At 41.7% G+C, this 24,366-nt stretch overlaps 1 protein-coding gene across 1 annotated transcript; it reads right to left on the minus strand.

Annotated features, from left to right (window-relative positions):
• Positions 1 to 792: 792 nt before the first annotated feature.
• Positions 793 to 22,622, minus strand: LOC104612656 (Golgi transport complex protein-like protein). The gene is made up of 3 exons (XM_010280174.3): positions 21,392 to 22,622; positions 10,296 to 10,769; positions 793 to 2,193 (listed from the first exon to the last, which is right to left on the minus strand). Exons 1-3 carry the CDS (start codon positions 22,499 to 22,501, stop codon positions 1,249 to 1,251), a joined length of 2,529 nt encoding a protein of 842 aa, XP_010278476.1. The 5' UTR covers positions 22,502 to 22,622; the 3' UTR covers positions 793 to 1,248.
• Between the last annotated feature and the right edge of the window lie 1,744 nt (positions 22,623 to 24,366).

A 24,366-nucleotide genomic window follows, 5' to 3' on the forward strand; every position in this document is an offset into this window, starting at 1 on the left:
CAATCAATTTAGTTAACAGCATGGTTTTCAAAACCGGACCAGAAAAACCGGGAACAGTCAAGTCACCGGTTCCATTTTACCCCCGAGCCGTTATTTCCCCCAAAACCATTGGTTTGGTCAACAAACTTCTGACCCGGGTGGTCGAACCATTTGAAGCGTTCAACGGTTTGACCAGTTTTTTTTTTTAATTTTTTTGTCAAAACAGGTTCAAACGGTCAGACCATTCGACCCTGACCTGTTCGTTATCCAGTTCAGTTTTAAAAACCTTGGTTAACAGAATTTGAATTTTTCAGTATGGTTCAACTTTTGTTTCCTTCATATACTAATAAGATATGCCCTCTATATAGTATCATGCTAATATTTTGAAACTTGGATAGATTTAAAGTAGTCAACAAACATTTTTGCCATGTCCTCTTCGCTAATGATTGATCTCCCATCCACTACCAATATTAAAAATCAAATTATTCTTTCTTCTACAATTTGCCAGCAAATGAAAGAACTTTTAGTGTTTCCGATCACTCAGCCGTTTGCATCGCGACTTTTAAACCAGCTATCTGAGTTAAATTACATAAAAGGATTCTTCGGAAATCATTACTGGAACTAATTCTACAGTTTTAAGATTATTTTAAATGCTTATTTCTAGAAAATTTGCAAATCAAATAGCAAGCGCTAAATGGTTTTGGAATAGAAACATGAATGAAGAAGATAACCGATATCTACACATTTACCAAGTACCAAGTTCTAACTGATTCAATTCCAGCACTCTAGTTGAAAAAGATCTTGAACAACAGGAAAAGAAAAGTTGAAAGAATATATTTTATGTATAACAACCAAGAGTTTGACATGGTATCAAAAAAGAAAACCGTACTGAAATAATAATAAAAAAGTGGGTGGTAAAAAGGGGAAACAAAGAGGGAAGATCTCCACTCCGTAGACTTGTAGTTTGATCAGACATGGATTTCATTATGCCTCATTTGATAGGGGATCAATAGACCTTACAAATCTACTTGCTAAATCAAGAAGAAACAAAATCAGTTGATCCCAATCATGAAGTATCACAAAGATACAGGACAAATGGCTAATCTCTTGACTACTCTGCAGAGCGACATTGCAGTAAAAGATGAAAGGTTCAATTGGAAGCTGATTTGGCCATCTTATCTGCAAAACATCTTTCTAAAACAGTAGTTGGACTGCCAAAAGTTGGTCTGGTTTCCAGAAAGCACAAGGTTCCAAGAGCTCCATTGGCCATCAAGATTTTTGGTAGACAAAAGCATTTTCTGTTAGTAATGATCCTAGTCGAAGCATAAGAGGATATACAGGACTGAATTCCTTGTCTCCTCTAGCCCTAACCTTTGCAGCATAATCATCAAGTGTTGCTTTGATGCCTTTCCATATCTGATCCTCTCCTTGAGAATCCAGCCACAATGAATACTGCAAAGGCGTAAGTTTGTTCCGTTGCATTGGTGACTGTAATTCTTCAGGACCTCGAGAATACAAGTGGTGGAGTATCACACTGGGTGGCAAATCTTGAAGAAGAGGAGAAGCCCCCAGTTGAGATGTTTCTAAGAAAATAACAGGACGAAATGCACGAAGTGCTCGATATGGTGCACCAAGCTGTTCCACTGGAAACAAGTTCTGACCAACTGCCAATTCCAGCTCAGCCATGTCCCTTGCCATCCTAAGCTTGCCTGACTCTGAAAGAGGCCGTACAAGAGAAGCATGGCGAATGAAGAATATTAGAACCCGTGATGCCATACTCCTTAGTAGACGTGTACATATTGTCTCTGTACCTGTGCTGATAACATTAGTTGAAGAGGAAGGTAATAGCCTAGACAGGAACTCACTGCGGAAGTGAACTACGCACTTCTGCAACTCTTCTATGTAAGATGATGCATTATTGTCCATTGCAGCATCCATTCCATGCACACTAAAGTTCTGCTCATGGATTTGCAAAATGCAAACCTCAAGACGGTCAAGCATAGCTTGGAATAAGGATGTCACAGAATCATGAGCAACTCCATAAATAACACCGAGGGAAGGAGACAAGACCTCCGAAGCAATAGCTGGTAGCCCCATTATTGTGGATGAAATGCGTGCATGAACTTCTTGCAGATGTTGATAGAGAGTGAAGTTTTTAAGTTGTGATGGAGTTGCAGGACCAGTCACTTGACGAGCTTCAGGACCAGCAGATATCTGTCATTATAAAGTGCATATCAGCTTTGCTTGAAAAACAATATTAAATCGATAGGTTTTATAAATATTAATTTCAAACCATGTTATATCTGAGAGTGAGGTTGATGGCTTTTTATTACATTGCAACACAATACTACTAAGGGAAAATCTATGATGCGGAAAAGATATGGTAATGGGAAGATATGGCTTTTTATTACATTACCCATGATTTTGATAAATAACACCTGATTGGCTACCACGTTTATGATTCTAGTTGACTGGTCAGAAGTTTTTCAGATATCATATCTTTTCCATATCATAGTCGAACCCTACTACTAAAGACACTTAACAAAAAAATTTATGACATCCAACTCGATGCATGTATTTCACTCACAAATCTTATAATTAGATGAACGTGAATAGGACTGTATTTGGAAAAGGACTTGTGCATATAAAAGAAGAACCGTTGCTTGGGGTGAAGGTACTTCAAATGCCACTTCATGCAAGTAAAAGCCAAATGTGAATACCCAGTCCATCCTCCAAGACTCCAAATAGACAGGTTCAGCATTTGAGTAATATCCCTAATTGTCATATTATAGAGGAAGCAATAAGGAATGTATCAGAAATTTCTTCGAAGACACCATGGTGAGTGTTAAAGTTCAGCCTGCCCTAGAAATCTGTTTTGTTTGTTAGCTGTAAAGTAAACAGCAAGAAGGAAACGAAGAAAGAAGAGGGAAGAAAGAGGAAGGAGAAGAGAAAAGGTCTGGTTCGAAAATTAGGAAAAAAAGTCAACCTAGTTTTGGCCAGACCTGTTATTATATTATTAATGTGACTGGAAAAGACAAAAGTTAAGTATGAGGCACTCGAACTAACATAATAGTACACATCAGCACTCTCAACAGGTACAAAGACCGAAATACCCACTAACACTCCCCCTCAAGCTGGTGAGTATATATCATATAATCCCAGCTTGTTACATATATAGTCCACTCTCCCCTGACTCAAACCTTTTGTAAACAAGTCTGCCCACTGATTTCCTATATTAACATATGCAGTCTCTTCCATTCAGCACCTTCTCTCTCACAAAATGACAGTCAACTTCGATGTGCTTGGTTCTTTCATGAAACACTGGATTGGAAGAGATATAACCGCTGCTTGATTGTCACAATAGAGCTTCATTGGAGTACTGATGTCATATCCTATCTCCTGTAGAAGATCCTTAGCCATACTAATTCACAAGCAGTATGTGCCATGGCCCTATATTCTGCTTCTACACTGCTTCTTGCCACAATTGTTTGCTTCTTACTTTTCCACATTACCAGGTTACCCCCCAGGAAGGTACAATAGCCTGTGGTAGACCGTCTATCAGACAAGGAACATGCCCAATCAGCATCGGTGTATCCTTCTACTTCCAGTTTTCCACCACTTTTGTACAGTAACCCATGGCCAGGGGCTCCTTTCAAGTACCTCACAATCCTTAGCACTGCATTCCAATGTGGGACCAAAGGTTTCTGCATGAACTGACTCACCACACTAACCGCAAATGAAATATCTGGCTGAGTAATGGTTAGGTAGTTTAGTTTGCCTACAAGACGTCGGTATCTGCCAGGGTCTTCAAATACTTCACCTATATCACTGCTCAGCCTCGTATTTGTTTCCATAGGTGTCTCAGTCGGTTTAGTACCCAACAAACTTGTTTCTTCCAGTAAATCAAGCACATATTTCCTCTGACACAAATTAATGCCATGCTTAGATCTTGCTACCTCTATGCCCAAAAAGTATTTCAATTTGCCAAGGTCCTTTGTCTAAAAGTGTTCCTGTAGGAATGCCTTCAATCTGTCAATGCCCATTTTATCATTCCCAGTCACAACGATATCATCTACATACACCACCAGTAGTATTTTTCCTGCCGGAGAGTCATGACTGAAGACAGAATGATCAACTTGGCACTGTTTCATACCAAACTTCTTGACCACCTCACTGAACCTACCAAACCATGCTCGAGGGGACTGTTTAAGTCCATATATAGCCTTCTCAAGTCTGCATACCTTACCATCCTCCCCCTGAGCAACAAACCCTGGTGGTTGCTCCATGTAGACCTCCTCGAGCAAACCACCAGGCAAAAAGGCATTTTTGATATCTAGTTGATGTAGAAGCCAATCATACATAGCTGCCAGGGAGATGACAACACGAACGGACCCTATCTTAGCAACCGGGGAGAATGTCTCTGTGTAGTCAATGCCATAGGTTTGGGAGTACCCTTTTGCAACCAGCCGCACCTTCAGGCACTCAACCCAACCATCTGGCAAGTACTTAACGGTATACACCCACTTACAACCGACAGCCTGCTTCCCAGGAGGAAGAGCGGTGAGGTCCCAAGTGTGATTATGATGGAGGGTAGAGAGCGCTTCTTCCATAGCACGGCACCACTCTGAAGAGGTAAGGGCTTCCTGGACATCCTTAGGAACAACCACTGAGGATAACAAGGAGATGAACTGGCGATGGGAGGCGGAGAAGTGAGTAAGGGAAACAAAATTGGAAATAGGATGAAGGGTGTAGGTGCGTTTACCTTTCCGTAAGGCAATAGGGAGATCAAAGTTGGAGGCTGGTGTTGGATCTGTCGACGGTGATGAAGCCGGAGGAGGCGCATCTAGTACACGTGGGCGATGTGTATACACGTGACGGATAGGTGGACGGTCAACGGACGGTGGCACCGGAGGCAAAAACGTAGGCACGACTGGAACCAGAGGAGGAGAATTAGCCACAGGAAGGGGAAGAGGAGGAGGTGATGTGGAGAAACCAGCATCACCGAACCCCACGAAGAACGGAGTAGACTCGAAGAAAGTAACATCAGCACATACCAAAGAACGACGAGAACTGGGATGGTAACACTTGTACCCTTTCCGAGTCCGGGAATAGCCAAGGAAGATACACTTAAGGGATTGTGCATCTAACTTGTCAGTCCCGGGACCCAGATTATGGACAAAGCAAACACACCCAAATACCCGAGGAGGAAGCGGAAACGGAGACATGTTGGGGAACAAGACACTCAAAGGAGAACGACCATCAAGAATAGACGTGGACATCCGATTAATTAAGAAACAAGAGGTGAGCATTGCATCACTCCAAAAGGGTTTGGGAACATTCATGTGATGCATGAGTGAGCGGGCCGTTTCTACAAGATGTCAGTTCTTTCTCTCAGCAACCCCATTTTGTTGTAGGGTGTAGGTACATGAAGTTTGGTGTATAATGCCATGTTGGTCCAAGTATTCTTGAAAAGAGGAAGACAAGTATTCACGGCCATTATCAGAACGAAAAATTTTGATGTGAACGCCAAATTGATTGCGGATCTCAGCATAAAATTTCTGGAAGATGGCAAATAATTCACTTCTTTCTTTCATTAAATAGAGCCACGTCATTCTTGAAAAGTCATCAACAAAAATAACAAAATACTTGTATCCATTATATGACATCACTTTATAAGGACCCCAAACATCTGAATGAAATAAAGAAAAAGGACTCGACACACGGTTATCAACCCTAGAACAAAAGGGAACACGATGGTGTTTCCCAAATTGACACGACTCACAATCTAGAACAGAAAGTTGACTCAATGAAGGGACCAAGGACTTCAGCACTTTCAGCGAAGGATGACCAAATCTACAATGCCACTAGAGAGGAGAAATAGATGATTGAAGGGCCGTTGACGCTCTTCCACCACCATCAAGATAATACAGTCCACCGGCTTCATGCCCACCACCAATCTTCATCCCCGTCTTGAGATCCTGAAAAACACACATAGAGGGGTAAAATGTAACGGAGCAATTAAGGGACTTGGTCAGCTTACTAACAGACATTAGATTAAATGGAAGTTTAGGTACATATAAAACAGAGGATAGGGACACAGGGTCTAGGTCAACATTACCAACACCACGAATAGATGATGTGGAGCCATTAGCAAGGGTAACAGATTGTGATGTTGAGCAATGAGTGAGAGATGAAAACACACCTAGAGTTCCCGTCATGTGATTGGAGGCTCCAGAGTCAATAATCCAGGGGTTGGGTGTGGATACCAAACAAGCCATACCTGAGTGTGCAAAGGTAGTTGTGTTCTACTGCGACGTGGATTGAACAAACCTTTCATACTCATCACGAGGAACACTCACCATCTCCTTGCTTGGACCATCTGGAGAAGTAGAAGGCATCTGGTCAGCTGACCGGTTCTCCTGTCTAAAGCTGGAACTGGTGTCACTAGTCATGGCATGGTTGGCCCATGTCGAGGGTGGACCATGTAAATCATAGCAGTAATTAATAGTATGTCCATCCAAACCACAATGAGTACACCTCCGTGGACCCGAGCCACGTCCTCTACCACGAGCTCCCCCTGAATCTCTGCCTCCAGTACGACCACCACCACGGATATGTGTAGGTCCACCACTACCACTCCGGCCATACACTGGACCACTACTGCCACCACGGCCAGGCTGGGCTCCTCAAGCCCCACTTCTGCCACCTCGTCCTCTTGACACTGCCAATGCTGATTTATCTGAGATATTAGAGTTTTCCATAGATCCAATGGAAGTCCTCCGAAGACGAGCAAACACCTCCTCTAAAGATGGAAGGGCAGACCCTCCTAGTATCTGGGCTCGTACTGGTTCATACTCAGACTTCAGCCCCACTAGAAACCGAGTCACATCAAGCTGCTCTCTCCGTTGCTGTTGAACCTTGACATCAGAAGTGAGAGGGTGATAGACATTTAGCTCATTACGGATATTTCTCATACTGGCATAGTACTCCTCAAGGCTCTAATTTCCCTGTTGCAGATTGAAGTATTCCTGAGACAGTTGATATACCCTAGTTGTATTATCCTAACCAGAATACAATTTCTTAGCATAATTATGGGTTCCATAACCATGTGATAATCTGTGCATCTTCCTGTTCCCAGTCTTCATACTCCTAAGAACTAGTGGGGGGCTTCTCCTCTCTTATGTGCTTTACCTTCTTCTTCGCCTTCAGAAAAACCTCTACAGACTTGGCCCAAGGGACATAATTCTCTCCATTCAATTTAATGGAGGTCATTTGGACATTCAGGTAGTCAGTAGATATCATCACACTAGGTTTACTATCACTGTTATTTGCCATTGCCGAATTCCCTTATCACTGAATCCTGAGCACTACACACTACACACTGCACACAGATACTTCACCGAAATCTGCACACTCATCGCCTAAAGGCCAACCACACGAAGGAATGAAACACCACTGCACCACACACACCAGCCCTACATTAATTAGGGGAGGGCTTAGAAACCACAGCAGCCAATCACCAACAACACCACCGGAGGCATAGAAACCTCCAAGGGAAGAGGGCGATCACTCCTTTTCAGCCCTTTTCCCAGTCTCCAACCAACAACTGAGAAATCCAAGAAAAACCCTAGTTCGAATGGGCAGAAAACAGAATTCTAGCAGGACTGATTTGTTTGATGTTGCTCTGGTACCATGTTAAAGTTCAGCCTGCCCTAGAAATCTGTTTTGTTTGTTAGCTGTAAAGTAAACAGCAAGAAGGAAGAGAAGAAAGAAGAGGGAAGAAAGAGGAAGGAGAAGAGAAAAGGTCTGGTTCGAAAATTAGGAAAAAAAGTCAACCTAGTTTCGGCCAGACCTGTTATTATATTATTAATGTGACTGGAAAAGACAAAAGTGCCCTTATTTAAGTAAGAGGCACTCGAACTAACATAACAGTACACATCAGCACTCTCAACAGGTACAAAGACCAAAAAACCCCTTCACTAACAATGAGACACCTAAATCACATTGGCCGTTGGACCCTAAACTAGCAGGAGAGCAGTTCTTACAAAGTTGATCTTCAAAGGTCAGTGGCTGAATCTTCATCAAGGAGAATTTCGATGACAATTGAATGGGAGAATCCTGTGGCAGGTCTCATCAAGTTGAATTTTGATGGGTGCAGCTTGGGTAATCTAGATCAATCTGGAATAGGGGTGCCTTTAGAGATGAGGAGGGGCATATCCTAGCACTTTTTACTGGACCTGCCAGGAATGGAGATTTAACTAGAGCAGAACTATGGGCAGTGTTAGAAGGAGCAAGAAGAGCTAACTCCATTAATCTAAGGAACATCATAATTGAAGGGCATTCAAAAGTGTTAACAAGGTGGCTAAAAAGAAATCAAGAAGGCCAATGGAAAAATGGATACGCATTACGCAATAAGGGAGGTAAAAGATATTTGAGTGCTCTCTATGCCATAGAGGTTTGGGTACCAAGGCCTGCAAATGCTTTGGCAGATTCTCTACCAAAGCAAGGAACAATGAGGAATCATCTTTTTAGGGGACTAGTCCATCAAGGGAAAGGGGGTCCTAAATTCAGCAATGAATGCCATAGTGTAGGTTAAGTGGTTAATCGTAGTTAACCACCACTGTGGCTGTTTTTTGTTTTTGGAAACTAACATTTTTTTTTAAATATCAATAAAGTTATCTTGATATTTTACAAGAAAAAAAGTTCTATTAGGCATTAAACATTGAACAATGTTAAAAATGCACCAAAGCTTTTTGAACAAATTGTTGCACTTAACAGTGTTATGCAACTTTTTCAGAGACTTTTTGGGTACATGTCTTTTGCAACAAGCCAAGCATATTCCCAGTGAAAAGAAGAAACCATAGTTTATTATGATGAAAGTCAAAACTTGGTGGTGTTTTCCTTTTTTTTTTTAACTTGTAGTTGCTGTCTCATTATAAGGGGCATGCCCCGTTTATCTAGAAATGAATATGGCCAAATCATACCCCACTTTTTTTCATCCCCCCCCCAAAAAAAAACTTGTGACCACATGGCAGATTCAACCTAGGATCCTGCAAGGGTTTACATATCAATGTCCAGTACAAGTCCTAAAATACTAATTTCAGAAGGTAATTCCTTTTTTACAAGCATATGTCATGTATGACTATGTCAAATATTAGAAAGGAGCAACAATCCAATTAGAAAAGCTTACATGGTCCTTAAGAAAATGACTCGTACACAATATTAACAGCTTATACAACATCCACTCCCTAGAAGATAATAGCATGCCAGTTAAAAATAATAAAAGAAGAGCTGATAAGATAAAATCATGAAAGTCAGAACTATGAGCAAAAATAGAACCTCTCAATTTTCTCTGACTCTCTCCTCTGGATGGTTCCTTGTGTAAAAAATAAAATAAAATAAAATAATCTGTATTTCACTCCTCCAATAAACACCGACAGATGGCAAAAGGCATTAGATCCCAAAAAATACTTCCCCTTTTTAAAAAAGCACTTAACTGCCTTAGGCACCAAGCTTGAAAAGGAGATCTCATATCAGCAAGGATCATACCCGCACTGACCCAGATTTTTATGTTTCAGAAAGAAAATGAAATATTCATACTTCAAGAAAGTTTTACAGTACAATATTTCATCAGTAAATCACGCTTTAAACAAAAGGAACTTGATTTAGCAGGTATATGACACACAAATGAGCTTTTAAATGCCTCAACAACCCCTCACTTTCCCTCTAAAGAAATGGAAAATACCATGATGCTTTGAACTATGATTTTATGCAAATGGTTCCATTTATCTATCTATTGAGACTATCTGTACTTGTAGTCACGCATGTTCTATTTCTTATGAAATTTGTGGATACATACAGACAGAACAAAGTGAAAATCAAATTCCCTTTCATATGGATGTATTCTTTTGTTAGTGGCTCTCAATAAAGTGATCATGGTGCAAAGTCTTATTCATGGGGGAATTCGGGATTTCAAGTTCCAAGCCAACAAGAGAGAAAAAGAAAAACACAAAAGCCCCATAGAAAGGGAAAACAGAGAGAAAAAATACAGAAAGAAAATTGTACAGAAAAAGCCCCTTGAAAAAAAAAATCAAGGCCCTAAGACCACATGCCTTTGACAAGAATGAACAACCCCAGCAGCTAAAGGCACTAAATGACACAACTGCCTTGAATCCCAAAACAACCTACACCAAAAGCCTCCCCAACTGCAAATAACACAGGATTAATTTAACTGCAGGTAGTGCAGAACCAATGACATAACTTCCATGAAAAGAGATGCAATTATAAGTTCCCTGTTGGACGAAGTACTCACATACCTGGTACTCAGCTCTTTCTGCTAGCAAGTGCAAAACTTTTCCAATTTCATGCAAGACAAGAAGAGTCAAGTGCCCATCCAACTTAACTGCTTCAATCTCCTCCTGGATGCGTAAAATAATTCTTGAGATTTGATCTTTGGAGGGAACACTACCCCGAGTGGACACTGGAAACACACTATTGACAAGATCTGACAAGCGCCCCAAGCAGAGAGCCAAGAAAGCTGTCTGGAATATGTCAATGGCAGCAACCATTTGTTCTTTTCCTTCTGAACTAATAGCTGGTAAAACCCCTTTGACATCAGTGTCATGTGAAATTCTTTCAAGAAGATTCTCAATCATCGAGATCAGCTTTGGGTATCCCATAGTAAATATTTCTTTAACAAAACTTGATGCAGTAAATGCAGACTTCATTTGACCAGCAAATGATTTCACAAGTGTTTCCCAAACTCGATCTGTTAACATTGGATCACTATCCTGAAAACAAAACAGTTGAAGTTAGAGTGATTCCTTAGATCCTACAATGCAGAACAATAAGTTTCACTCATAACCAATGAAAAACATTTACTTCATTAGAACATTTGGTAGATGCTGCTATTCTGTGCAAACCAAGTTATTGGAGTGAAACAAGATGCTTTGCACAAATTGTGAACTGAAAAAAGAAAAAAAAGAGAACGTCTGAGATGGCAGATGTTATTACAAGTTTCTTTTGAGTAATAGAGAGAAAAAAATATTAAAATAAAAAAAAAAGTTTTGAGATTGTACAAGTACCAACAATAAATTTCTAATCCTGAGTTTTGAGCCCGTAGGGTTATGATGAGAACATTAATTGCCCAATAAGACAAAACAAAGGTCACTACCCAATGTTAGTGATGGTCATAGTTGTCAAGGCGACGCCTAGGAGACAAGGCACCCTTGGAGGCTCGCCTTGCCCAGTCACCAAGCAGTTTTGCATACTGTGTAATAAAATACTTCTATATTGTTTTTTTTTTTTTGAGATTATAATTATAAAATAGACATTATTAAAGAAAAATATTATTTTTTGTGTTTATAAACTAATTTATTTTTATTATTTTCTTATTTGTTAGGGATTAATCAACACAAACATTGCTAACTGCTGTACTGAGCTCTCAATGACTTAAAAATCTGAACCAATAAGTAAGGGAAGAACTTAAAATTTTGTCTAATCAATACATTTCTTCTTCCACCTTTTCTTTTCTTCTTTTCCTATAACAAAAATAGGGGTTCAGCCCCTATATTTTTTGAATTTTCTTTCCTTTCTTCTTTTTCTTCTCATAAATATGTTGATTTTCTAGATTTACACATGAAGTTTATAATTTTCTTATGAAAATTATGGATAGTTATTAAAGAAAGTTGGTTATGGAACCTAGGGAACTACCCTAGGATATGTGATTTTTACTTAAAAAAATCCATCGCCTAGGCGACAAGGCGCCCCCTGTCACCTAGCTTCACCTTGGAGCCTTGAAAACTATGGTGATGATGGTTATCTGGGTCTTGTGAAGGATGAACTGGACAGGGACCTAACCTTCAGCAGTTATTTACCTGAAGTGGCTACCCTCAGACTCCAACTTGCATTCTAATGCTTGTCGGTCTGAGACTTTACCACTACACAAAGCAAGGCCCTTGCTCCCTCAAGTAATATGATCAATAACTAGCCAAATTTATGTAGTAAGGAAAACAAAACAAACACAAGCATGGCAATTTAAAGGACTAATCAAGGGAAGGGAAGTGGCTTGGAACATTATCCCTTTGGTAATCATATGGACAACAAGGATGATATAGGACGCTGCAGAATTTTAGCAAAAAACATGCTTTAATACCAAAATATTGTAGGACATGTATGATCAGGGGCCAGTGACTTGACTGACAGTCATATGGATACTAAGGATGAAATAGGCTGGCTGGAGAATTTTAGCAAACAGATCTTTTAATATCAAACGTATGACAAGTATGAACAAGGACAATAAAGTAAAGAATAAGTATTTATAGAGCTTGGCAACAGATTCAATTTAGATTTAGGATGAACTAGGCCTACATGGGGGCATTTTTAGAGTTACAAACCAAGTCAATGCTATTGCCATGTCAAGCTCAATAATTACTGGATCTGGAATAGCATCACTTGCCAACATAATCATGCTCTTCCCCAAAAATGCAAGCTACCATTCTAGTAGCACCACAGTGAGATTTATAAAACACAGACTGCTAATATATATCATCATCATTATCATCATCCCAACCATATGGGGTCAGCTATATGAATCCTGTTTCATCATTCCGTTCTGTTCAATGCCATATCCGTTGTTAATTTTTTTTTTCTTTGGTAACAATAGAAAAAAGAATTTTATTAAAAAAGGAAAAGATTGAGTACAACTGAAGAAGGTGTGAAACAACACCTTGATTACAATTACTCAAAAAGACTCAAAATAACAATGTTAGATATATCTAAAACTTCCTAAAATTATCACCCATGACCCATCACTCTATCAAAACTTCAACACTTCCCTGCACATAGTCTATTACGCTCCTTCTATATTTCCCAACAGATTGTGAAGGGGATGCAACTCCAACCAATTTTGGTCTTGTTGCGGTCTTCAAGCCTCGGACATCTTGGAAAAAGTTCACCTGTGGAACTAGGCTGACAATACCTCACCCCAAAGAGATCTGAAAAGAAATGCCAACTGAAATAGGCCACCTCACAGGAAATGGATAAATGACTTACTGGCTTGTTATGGGCCCGGGAATAGGATCTCGTCACGGGTCGGTCCACAGGGAAAACCTCATGTTTTCCCTTGTTCCTCCCTTTTCTTGATGAACCTATCTTGGCGCCCTAATGGTGATTTGTCCAAGAGATCACCTAGCTCTCTTTCTTGACTAAAATTTTCGATATCTTTATTGAATAATATCAGCTCCTTAAATAGGAGATTACAAGAGGTAGAATCCTACTTTTAGGAGGACTCCTTGCTAATCTACTACTCTATCCTATTAAACTGATAAGATAAGATAAGACTTCCTTAATCTATTCTACTGAACTGATAAGATAAGATAAGAACTGTAATTAGATAAGATAAGGCTCCCTTAATCTATCCTACTGAACTGATAAGATAAGATAAGACTCCTATTAATCCCTGCTACTGAAAGCAGATAAGGCAAGTGTTAACAGGTGTAATATATGTACTGTTCACAGACTTGGTACCCACAGGGGTATTTTTGTAATTCTGTAGACATATTGTTATGTACGGCCAGAATAGTATAAATGCAAAGCTTCACTCGACTGAAGCTAAGTTTTGTTGAGGCCTTAACTCAGTTGCCTCTTATTCTTCTTCCTCTTCTCCTTCTTCCTTCTTCTTTTTCTCCTTCTTTTTCTTCTTCTTCTTGGCCTCCTGCTCAACATGGTATCAGAGCAGGTTCGTCCAGGCCTAGAAAACAACTAACTGAGGTCTCTCTCCTCTGCTGCGAAGGAGCTATAGTACTGATGCTCGAAGACAAGGAAGAGGAAGCTTTTCTAGTGCTGCGGTTAGTCTTCACTGCCGAGTAGGGCTCTGCTACAAGTATGTTGACTGTTCAACTTCCTAGAACAGAAAAAGAGTTCGGCTACATGTTTTTTGCTGGTAACTGGGTTGCTTCGGCTAAGAGGACTGTAGAAATCCATCCCAAATGTTCGAAGGAAGACTCTGACCTGAAGGGGAGTTCGAGTTCATGACTGAACTGCCTATTGCAATCTGACCTGAAGGGAAGTTCGAGTTCATGACTGATGACTGTGCTGCCTATTGCTGGTACTGAGATTTTTTTTTTCTCTCTTCCTGTTTATGGCTTCTTGCACGACTGTTAATGTTCCAGAATCTGAGTAGGGACTGTTCCCCTTCCTCTGATTGTATGTTGCCCTAGTCTGCACTCTAAGGGGCTGTTGATGAACCCTAGAACTTGAGTGACTGTTCGGCTGCCGTGGAAAGTGGATATCAACCGATTAGGTGTGGTGAATTACCACTCGTATTGCTGCTCCTACTGTGTCTTTTTTTTTGGGGGCTGAGAAGCTGTATCAAAGTTGTGAACTGTAGGTCTTTCAGACCTGGTTGCACTGCATGTGCAGTTCGTATAGTGTTTTTTGTGAACTCCTACACAGTGTAGGTGATAACCCCTAGTACTGCAGTTGCAGTGTTTGTGTTTGGTTCTTTGTGAAACTAAAAATCAGCAAGTGCCTAGTTATGGACTGTAACAGCTCTGTAAGGCAGTGTACTTGTGTTTTTTGAGTACTTCTAAACCTAGAATCATGAATAAGGAAAGATTGTGGTGCACTAATTGTCAGAGGCCCCGACACACCAAAGATACTTGTTGGGATCTCCATGGGAAACCAAAGTGGGTTCAGGATTTACCTAAGAAGCAAGGCTCAAATGTAATTAGAAGACCCGGGCAACAAGGTACCAAGAAACACCACATGGCAAATATGGTTTCTCGGAAGAATCAGCCCTCCACTTCTACTGTACCTCAAACACCACATAGCCAACACAGCTACTCTGGATCAGACCCAAGGGAGGATATTGTAAACTCCACCACCTCTTTTGCATCCATATCAGGTAATTCTGCCACTGCTTTCCATGCTGCCTCACACAACCTTGACTCTCCATGGATCATCGATTCTGGAGCCAAAACACATGACTGGTATGTCCTCTTACTTTCAAACTTATCACCCTCTTTCCGGAAGAGATAAAGTGAGACTAGCTGATGGATCATACACTTCCATAGCTGGTCAAGGAACTCTCTCTCTTCCCCTCAGCCTTACTCTTTCTGATGTTCTTCATGTTCCAAAATTCCCTATGAATTTGTTCTCAGTTAGTAGTATTACAAATTCCTTGAACTGTTCTGTGACTTTTTTCCCAAACTATTGTGTGATTCAGGATCTGGCCTCGGGGAGGACGATTGGTAGGGGTCATATGGTTGATGGACTCTACATGCTGGAGAATACGGCTGGCCTTCATGTTATAGAGTCTATGAGTCAGTTCAAAAAGAGTAAAATGTATTTGTGGCATTGTTGTCTGGGTCATTTGTCTTTTGAAACCTTGAAATTGGTTTTCCCAGAACTGTGTAAGTCAATGTCTGTTTCTAATTTTTCCTGTCAAACGTGTCAGTTAAGCAAGCATTGTAGAACTCAATTCCCTCAAAGAAATAGCAAATCTGAGTTTCCTTTTCACATTGTGCATTCTGATGTGTGGGGCCCTGTTACTTTACCTTCTGAGAGTGGCTACAAGTACTTCATTACCTTCATTGACGATTATTTCAGATACACTTGGGTATATCCAATGCGAACCCGTGAGGAAGTACCAAAAATTATCCAAGATTTTCAACGGACGGTCTTCACCCAATTTCAGACCGAGATTCAAATATTCCAGTCAGACAATGCAAAAGAGTTTTTTCATAGTGACCTCACGGAGTTCTTTGCTTCACATGGCTCTCTTCATCGGAGCTCTTGTGCCCGTACGCCACAACAAAATGGTGTGGCTAAACGGAAGAACCGACACCTCCTTGAAGTGGCACGGGGTTTACTACTCCACATGAATGTTCCCAAACAATTTTGGCTTGAGGTTGTCCTTTGTTCTACATACCTCATTAACCAAATGCCCTCTCGTTGGTTAGAGTACAAAGCCCCACATCAGCTTCTCTTTCCTAAGGCCCCTCTTCTTTCTATCCCTCCTCGTGTTTTTGGTTGTCGATGCTTTGTCCAAAACCTATCTCCCACCCGGGGGAAATTGGACTCTCGTGCTATCCTGTGTATATTTCTTGGCTACTCATTCTCTCAAAAAGGGTATCGTTGCTTTGATCCTGTTTCTCGGAGATTCTATGTCTCCATGGATGTTACCTTCTTTGAAGATGAGCCCTTCTTTCCTGTTTCTCCTTAGGGGGAGTGTAGGCATGAGGAGAAACTGGTTCAGCTTCCTCCTCTTCCTAATCCTTCTCCTTCTCCCCCTTCTCTTCCTGATCCTCCACCTTTCCGTGTTTATTCTCGTCGTCATAAAGGCCAACCAAGTTCAAGAGCTGTGGAGAATCTAGAAGCTGTACCTCAAGTGCCATCAAACTCCTCGGGGGAAGATCATACTCTCTCAGGTAACTTGACTCCCAATGATAGTCCTGACCTCCCTGTTGCTAATGATCTTGACCTTCCTATTGCTCACAGGAAAGGTGTTAGGTTGTGCACCACAAAACACCCCATTTCCAACTTTGTCTCCTATGAGAACATCTCACCTTCATTTCGTGCCTTCCTTACCTCCATTGAAAGTATCCCTATTCCCAAGAATGTGGCAGAAGCTCTCTCAGTACCAAAATGGACAAATGCCGTGAAGGAAGAAATTGATGCTCTTCATAAGAATGGCACGTGGGAACTTGTTGATCTCCCTAAGGGTAAGGTTCCAGTTGGATGTAAATGGGTGTTCACTGTTAAGCATGGGGCTGATGGAACTGTGCAAAGGTATAAAGCTCGTTTAGTGGCAAAGGGTTTTACTCAAGTATATGGAGTTGATTATGCAGAAACCTTTGCCCCTGTTGCCAAAATGAACTCTATTAGAGTACTTTTCTCTCTTGCTGCCAATCTGAATTGGGATCTACATCAGCTCGATATCAAGAATGCCTTCTTGAATGGTGACCTTGAAGAGGAAGTTTATATGGCTCAACCCCCTCGGTTTTTTGGCTCAAGGAAGTGAACAGAAAGTGTGCAAGTTAAAGAAGCCTTTATATGGGCTGAAGCAATCACCAAGAGCTTGGTTTAGCAGATTTCATACTGCAGTTCAACAGAGGGGATACAAGCAATATCAGTCATATCACACACTGTTTGTAAAAAGGGTAGAAGGTAAAATGGCTGCCCTAATAGTATATGTGAATGACATAATTGTTACTGGTGACTGGGAGGATGAAATTCAAAGTTTGAAGGGCTTCCTTGCCACTCAGTTCGAAGTGAAAGATCTAGGACCTGCCAAATACTTCCTTGGAATTGAGGTTGCCCGATCAAAAAAGGGTATCTTCATCTCCCAAAGGAAATATGTCCTAGACTTGCTTAAGGACACTGGAAAGATTGGGGTTAAACCAGATGACTCTCCCATTGACCCCAACCATAAGTTAAGTGACAGCCAAGGTGAACCTCTTAAGGATGTGAAGCAATTTCAGAGGCTTGTAGGAAGATTGTTGTACCTCTCTATGACTCGTCCAGACATAGCATATGTTGTTGGTGTCCTCAGCCAGTTCATGCATGCACCTAGGTCCACCCATCTTGAAGCAGCAGAGAGAGTACTTTGGTATCTTAAGAAGTTCCCAGGTGCTGGTTTATTATTCCAGAAACATGGACACTTGAGGGTTGAAATTTACACAGATGCGGATTGGGCTGGATCCCAAAGTGATAGAAGGTCTACTAGTGGTTACTGCACCTATCTTGGTGCCTTAATGGTGATTTGTTCAAAAGATCACCAACTCTCCTCTGCTCTCTTTCTTGACTGAAATTTTCGATGATTTTTATTCAATATTCTCAGCTCCTTAAATAGGAGATTACAAGAGATAAGGGTCCTACTTTTAGGAAGACTACTTGCTAATTAGGAAGACTCCCTACTAATCTATCCTACTGAACTAATAAGATAAGATAAGATAAGACTCCCTTAATCTATCCTACTAAACTGATAAGACAAGATAAGACTCCCTACTAATCCATACTACTGAACTGATAAGATAAGAACACTGAATAGATAAGACTCCTACAAGCAGATAAGGCAAGAATACTGAATAGATAAGATAGGATGAGAACACTAAATTGCTGCTGCTGAGAACACTAAATTACTGCTGCTGCTGCACTAAATTACTGTTGCTGCTGCCGGCGTCCACATCAGATTTACTCAAATTAACCTTGAAGCCAGACACCACCTCAAACCAACTCAAAATTCCAAGCACCATCTCTCTTGTTTTTTTCAAAACCTTCAAAAGCCTTTCTGGCAAACTCCTCTCCTCCCCAAAAGACCAGCCCTAAGCTCTTGCCCACTTCCACACTCCTATCAACCAAAGCATCAATCTCCACATCCCCCACCTCTCACGTGCCCTGACTAATGAAGATTGATTCCCAACCAATCTTACTACCTCATATTTTTTTTGAAAGGTAAAGTAATAACTTTATTGAATAAAAAAGAACTCAGTACAACAAAAGAGAAAGCCACTAGTAGCTGCTCAGATTTCAGGACAATACAGGTCCCAAATCGAAGTAGACTTAACTAATACAAGAACTTTTAGCTCTTTAAAATCAGGTGTAACAGCCACCCAAGAAATCAGCTTGCTATCGCCTGCTGTAATATCTCCTCCAAGTTCTTAGCTTTGTTGCTGAAGATTCTTCTATTCCTTTCAGACCAAACTACCCACATCACTGCCGCAGGAATAGTTCTCCAAATTAAACTTCCTTTTTTCTTCAAACCATGGAGATTCCAGCAAAGCAGCAGATCTTTAACTGACTTTGGCATAACCCAATTAAGACCAGCCACTCCAATGAAATGGTACCAGACTTTTGAGGAGATAGGACAATGTAAGCACAGATGGTCTGTGGACTCAGGCAACAAGGCACACAACCCACACATCAGAGAAGGGAGCTGAATGCCCCTTCTGTCCAGGTTGAGTCTTGAGAGACATTTGTTCAGCACCATAGTCCAAACAAGGAATACAGATTTCGAGGGAGCACAGGACTTCCATACTTGCTGATAGGGGAACTCAGTAATACCCGTACTACTAAGCTTCAAGGTAAGGGATTTGACTGAGAAGTAGCCATCCTTACTCCAAGACCAGCTCCATTCATCTTCACCTGTAATGTCTATCATCTGCTCCTGTAAAATCTGCAGAAGTTGCATCACACCATCTATTTCCCAATCAAATAAATCTCTTCTGAACTGAGGGTTCCAGATCACATAAGACTCTGCCACTGATATTTCTTGATTAACTGTACATTGGAACAGAAGGGGAAACGCCTCAGCTAAAGGTCTGTCCATGCACCAGGGATCTTTCCAGAATTTCAGCCTATTTCCACTTCCCACTTTCAGTCTCACTCCCTCATACATCACAGGAAAAGATTTTAGAATCCCTTTCCAAACCGAACAACCCCATGTTGTGTATGGATCCTGAGATTTGCATTATGAAGTCTTAATGCTACCTTCATCTCCTTAATCCCTAAAGTGGAAGGGGCCACAAATATTAGGGACTTTAGGCCCATCAGCCTTCTAAATAGCTTCTACAAGGTTCTCAGAAAGTGTTACCAGTGAGAATGAAGTAGGTGCTAAGCAGTGTTATTTCTAATAATCAGTTTGCTTTTGTACCAGGGAGACAAATGCTGGATTCTGTCTTGATTGCAAATGAGCTTATTGATTCAAGATTAAGGTCCTAATCTTCTCAGTTCTTTCTGCCACCATCCCCAGGATCTTCAAAATTGATAAATAATAAGTAGGAATGCTCGATAGCACACTCTTAATAAGAGTAATCCTTTCCCCCAAAAGAAAGATGCTTTGCCTTCCACCCACCAACCTTTTATCAATTCTTTCAATAATTGGATCCCACAAAGAAGCATAAGAAGCCCTTCCCCCAACTGGAAGACCCCAAAAAAAAAATGATGGGAAGCTCTCCCACTCTAAAATTTAATGCAGCCAAACACTCTCTTACAAACTCCCTACTCAAATCTCCCACCATACTCTTTGAAAGATTAACTTTTAAGCCTATCGAAAGCTCAAAGTTCTTCAGAATTGCTCTAAAATTCAAAACCTGATCCACTGAAGCATCAAGAAAGATAAGAGTATCATCAGCAAATTGAATATGAGAGATCAAAGGGCCATTTACCCCACCCTGAAAGCCCCCTATCAAACCCAACCTGTTCACCTCTCTTTATAAGTAAGTTCAGCGTCTCCACTACTAAGACAAAACGGAAAGGGGAAAATAGATCTCCTTGCCTCAAACCCTGAGAGATTGGAAGAAATCCCATTGCCATACCATTAATGAGAATGGAAAAAGGCACTGAGATATGAACCTTTTAATAATTTCTTACCACCTCAAACCATCTTCTCTTTGATCTGTCCCTAGCTCTTCTATCCCTTCAACTTGTAACAGATCAACTCCTTCCCATGGGGGCCTTAAATGTTTTCTTTTATTCACAGATGATTGCCAGTCCACTAAAAGTTCATTTATGACTTATGAGCTTGCCATTGCAGTTCCAAAGAAATTCCTCTTGGAGATTTTCAAGTTCTATCAATACAGTACTGGAATCAAAAGGTGGGACATAATGTAGTGGTGCAACCTTACTAGGACTGAAATCCTTCTTTATGATGCAACTTCCACTAATCTAAAATTAGCAGTCCTGTACCTAGAATTACTTTGCAGCAGAGTGAGACTCCTAACTATGGAACCTTCTAAAGTTGGAACCAAATCAGAATATCAGATGCCTATTCAATGATACCATCATCTTCTACAGAAATGACAATCATACTCTTCTTTAAAGACTTAATTCACAAGTCAGATGCCACCTAAGCATAATGACAAACTGGTATCTGAATTGCAGATATGAAGGTCTGAGGAGAATGCATATATCACCTCTGAGTTGTAAGTAAGAGGAACAGATAACGGGTTTTTCCACCAAAAGAATTTCAATAATATTTTCTAATCTTGCATTCAAGTGATTGATATTTGGAAAGGATTTTTAGTTAGCTCATAAGACACCAGAACTTGAAATAAATCCAAGCACTCTCACCATGAAGCCGCATATATAAAGCATGACATAGAAATTTGTTTTTTACTTATTACTGAATGGTACTACAAGAAGTTAAGGGCTCTCGGTGGGAATAACACATCAAGAAAAAGATTGGTGAATATTATTTTTCCTTGACATCTTACTAAAGGAAAATCACTGAAATGCAGCGAGTTCATCACATTACATTCATTCCATTAGGTCTCGTTCAGCTGATCCAGTTTAGAAAACCTCTAAAGTTATTATGCAAACGGTAGGCTTCCATAAAGAGGAAAAACAGAAAAACAATTACGATCAAAGCAACACCCTCTTAACCTGCGAAGTGAAAGAATCAAAAGCTCACCTGTATGACCTCGTCGAGGAGCAATACGTGCGTGAACGGGTCCCGTTTCTTGGACAGAACCCTCTGTAGGTGCCAAATTGCGACAATAATGGAATGCATCTGATCCATACAAGTATTCATCCTTTGCCAAAGCGCTTCCTTTGCCTTTGCTCCTCCACCAAGCTGAGGGGTCCCAGTCCTCTGTACCCCTCCAGGCCCAAAGTTCCCCGAAGAAGCAGATATAGCCTTCAAATCCATAGCCATATTCACACTCTTCACACCTTGATTCTTATACTTAGTAATCAAAGCATCCACAGTAGACCTCAATTCTCCAAGATTATAGAAAACCTGCAAACCGCTCCCCACTTCAGCCTGATTAAGCCCTTCCATCCCCCTCTCCAAGACCTTCATTGCCTCGGATCTCAGCTTGTTTCCGGTCTCTGCTAGCCAAATCATTTCCTCATCAACAACATCAATTCCGGCAAGCGAATTCTCCTCGCACAAGATCTGGATCTCCCGATGCAACTGAGCAGCCTTGGATAGGTCCAATTTCTCAGGCTCGGTGGCGGAAACTGCCATCAAGTCTTTCAATTTCTTCGACAACCGAAGAACCCTGACAGTGGACTGCAAGAGCTCAGCGGTATGGTGAATGTTGGAGAGCTGGACGGTCTTGAGACGGATCTGACGGTACGGATCGGAGATCTCCTGGCGGACGCGGCGAACAGAGGACTGGAGGTTAGAAATTCCGGATCGAACGACGGAGAGAGCGCTTTCAACGTCCTTGAGGGAAGATAATTGGGAGAGAAGGTCGTCATGGCGGGAAAGGACCTCGGAGCGGAGTTGCTTCTCAAGGAGACGGATGCCTTCTTCGAGCTTCTCGGCACGGGCGGCGGCTGAGCCAGAGCTGAGTGCTTGAGTGGAGAATCGGGTAGAATCAAAGTCTGGGGAGAGTAAGGCGGAGAAGACGGGATCAGAAGAGAAGGCATCGAGGGGGGAAGAAGAGGAATGAGGAATGGGAGCTGAAGGAGTTCGGTCTTTGAAGGTAGAGAGCCTTTGAAGAGGTGAAGAAGGGATGATCGTTCCTGCTACTGCCGGTGTAATTGATCTCTGAATTGCGGCCGGGGATGCCATTGCCAATGGCTGCCTGTATCTGTAATGGCACTGTCTGCCAGTCTTCTTCGAGCGCTCCTCTCAGTTAATCAGTTATGCATCAAACATGAGAAAATAACACTTAAGGCCCTCAGCTTTCGAATGATCACAAAAAAGTACCTTGAACTTACAAAAATAAACACTGAAGTCCAAATACACTGTCAGTGATTAATTTACCAAAATCCCCTTTCTTTCTTGATTTATTTAAGAATAAATGCCATAAGTAACTACGCTGCCGTCCCTCAACTCCAAATTTGAGCTTTAATCCTTGGCCGTGCTTTCGATTGGTATTTTGTAACTAGGGCCGCAAGCTTTCCATTCATGAGGGATGATTTGGCCCTCAACCACGTAGCACTATCTAACCATTGGGAGGCCCCTCATCACCTCGACATCTTGGCTAGGAATGGCTTTGGGAGACGCATGCGCCTCAGCGGATCTTACCACAGACGCCGGCAAGAGGGGCAACCTCCCTCCTAAGACTAACTGACTTGATCGAGATCAAGGTGGTGGTCCACATGACGTGGTGACTAATTTCCGTTCATATGACTTATCGTCTCTAATCCTATGGGATCACGATGCCCAACCAAGGAGACTGACTCCCACGCCGCCTGTTTTGGAGATAACCAAATAAACCTTATCGCTATTCATGTAAGCCACCTTCGAGAGAGGCAGCCCACACGATTTAGTTCTCACTTTTTATCTCTCTTAAAGTTCTTTGCTAACTTAAGCATCAGAGTCCCACCCTAGGTACTCTAATTGTCTTCTTGCAGGCCAGCCAGCCAACCTCATCAAACAAGCGTCCGATTTGTCATCTAGCAGGGAGCACGAAATTGCACACCATCAATTAGTGTCATCTATGGGAATCGCTACACAAAAGCTAAGTTCTCACCAACCTAATGAGCATTAAGCAATAGCCTCACTTAGCAATAACAACATCAACAATTCCAACAACATTTAGATTGAAGGCACCTCAACTGGGGGGGCAGAGCTAGTCTATCCAGAATGCGACAACTCAGAACATCCAGATAGGGCAGATCTTCGTCCCCCTAACACTACCCACCATCACAGTGTTGCCGAGACCGAGCCTCCCTTCATTGCCCACTTCAATTGTGCCTTCCCTGTAGGTCGAGCCATCCATGGTTTCTATTGGGGTCGACGACCAACAGTTTTAGGAGCTGGTGCAATACATCTGCGACATTTACCTACGGATAAAAAACTTGGAAGGCCATCTCGCTACGGTGGCATGGATGCAGCAACAGTACATGTCCACCCTCCAAATGTCGCAGCCACCACAACAGCTTCAGCAGCAGATCATGGTCAGATCCTCGGGTTGACAATGAGCTTGAACCAGTAACCCGACGGTCAGAACAAGAGCCACAACATCCCAAGCACCAACAACATGCAAGCACCTGGGATTTCTGACCTGGAGAGGACTAGCACCTCGGAAGCCCAGGACTCCACCTACGTCTCAAGTGAAGAAACCAACCAAGCTACCTCCTCGGTTGGACTGACCAACACTGGCTCTACTGAGGGGTACCGAAGGAGATGCCGTAGACGCACCCATCGTGACCCTGGGAAAAGATGCTCTGCTCCAAAAGATATGGAAAAAGCACAAAAAATGAACAAGTCAATCGGACCGCCACGTCGTCCACCCCGTATGTCTCCTACACATCTCCGTTGTCAGCCAAGATCCTTGCAGCCCCTAGACCCAAAGACTTCAAGGCCCCCAGCCTTGAGTCGTATGACGGCACCAGTGACTTGGTGGACCATGTTAAAAGCTTTCAAGCCCTGATGCAGCTATATGGGGCCTCAGATGCGAGTCTATGCATGGCCTTCTCGACCACCTT

The sequence above is a fragment of the Nelumbo nucifera genome, chromosome 8, assembly GCF_055504915.1.
Source record: "Nelumbo nucifera cultivar China Antique chromosome 8, China Antique-T2T, whole genome shotgun sequence".
NCBI lineage: Eukaryota > Viridiplantae > Streptophyta > Magnoliopsida > Proteales > Nelumbonaceae > Nelumbo > Nelumbo nucifera.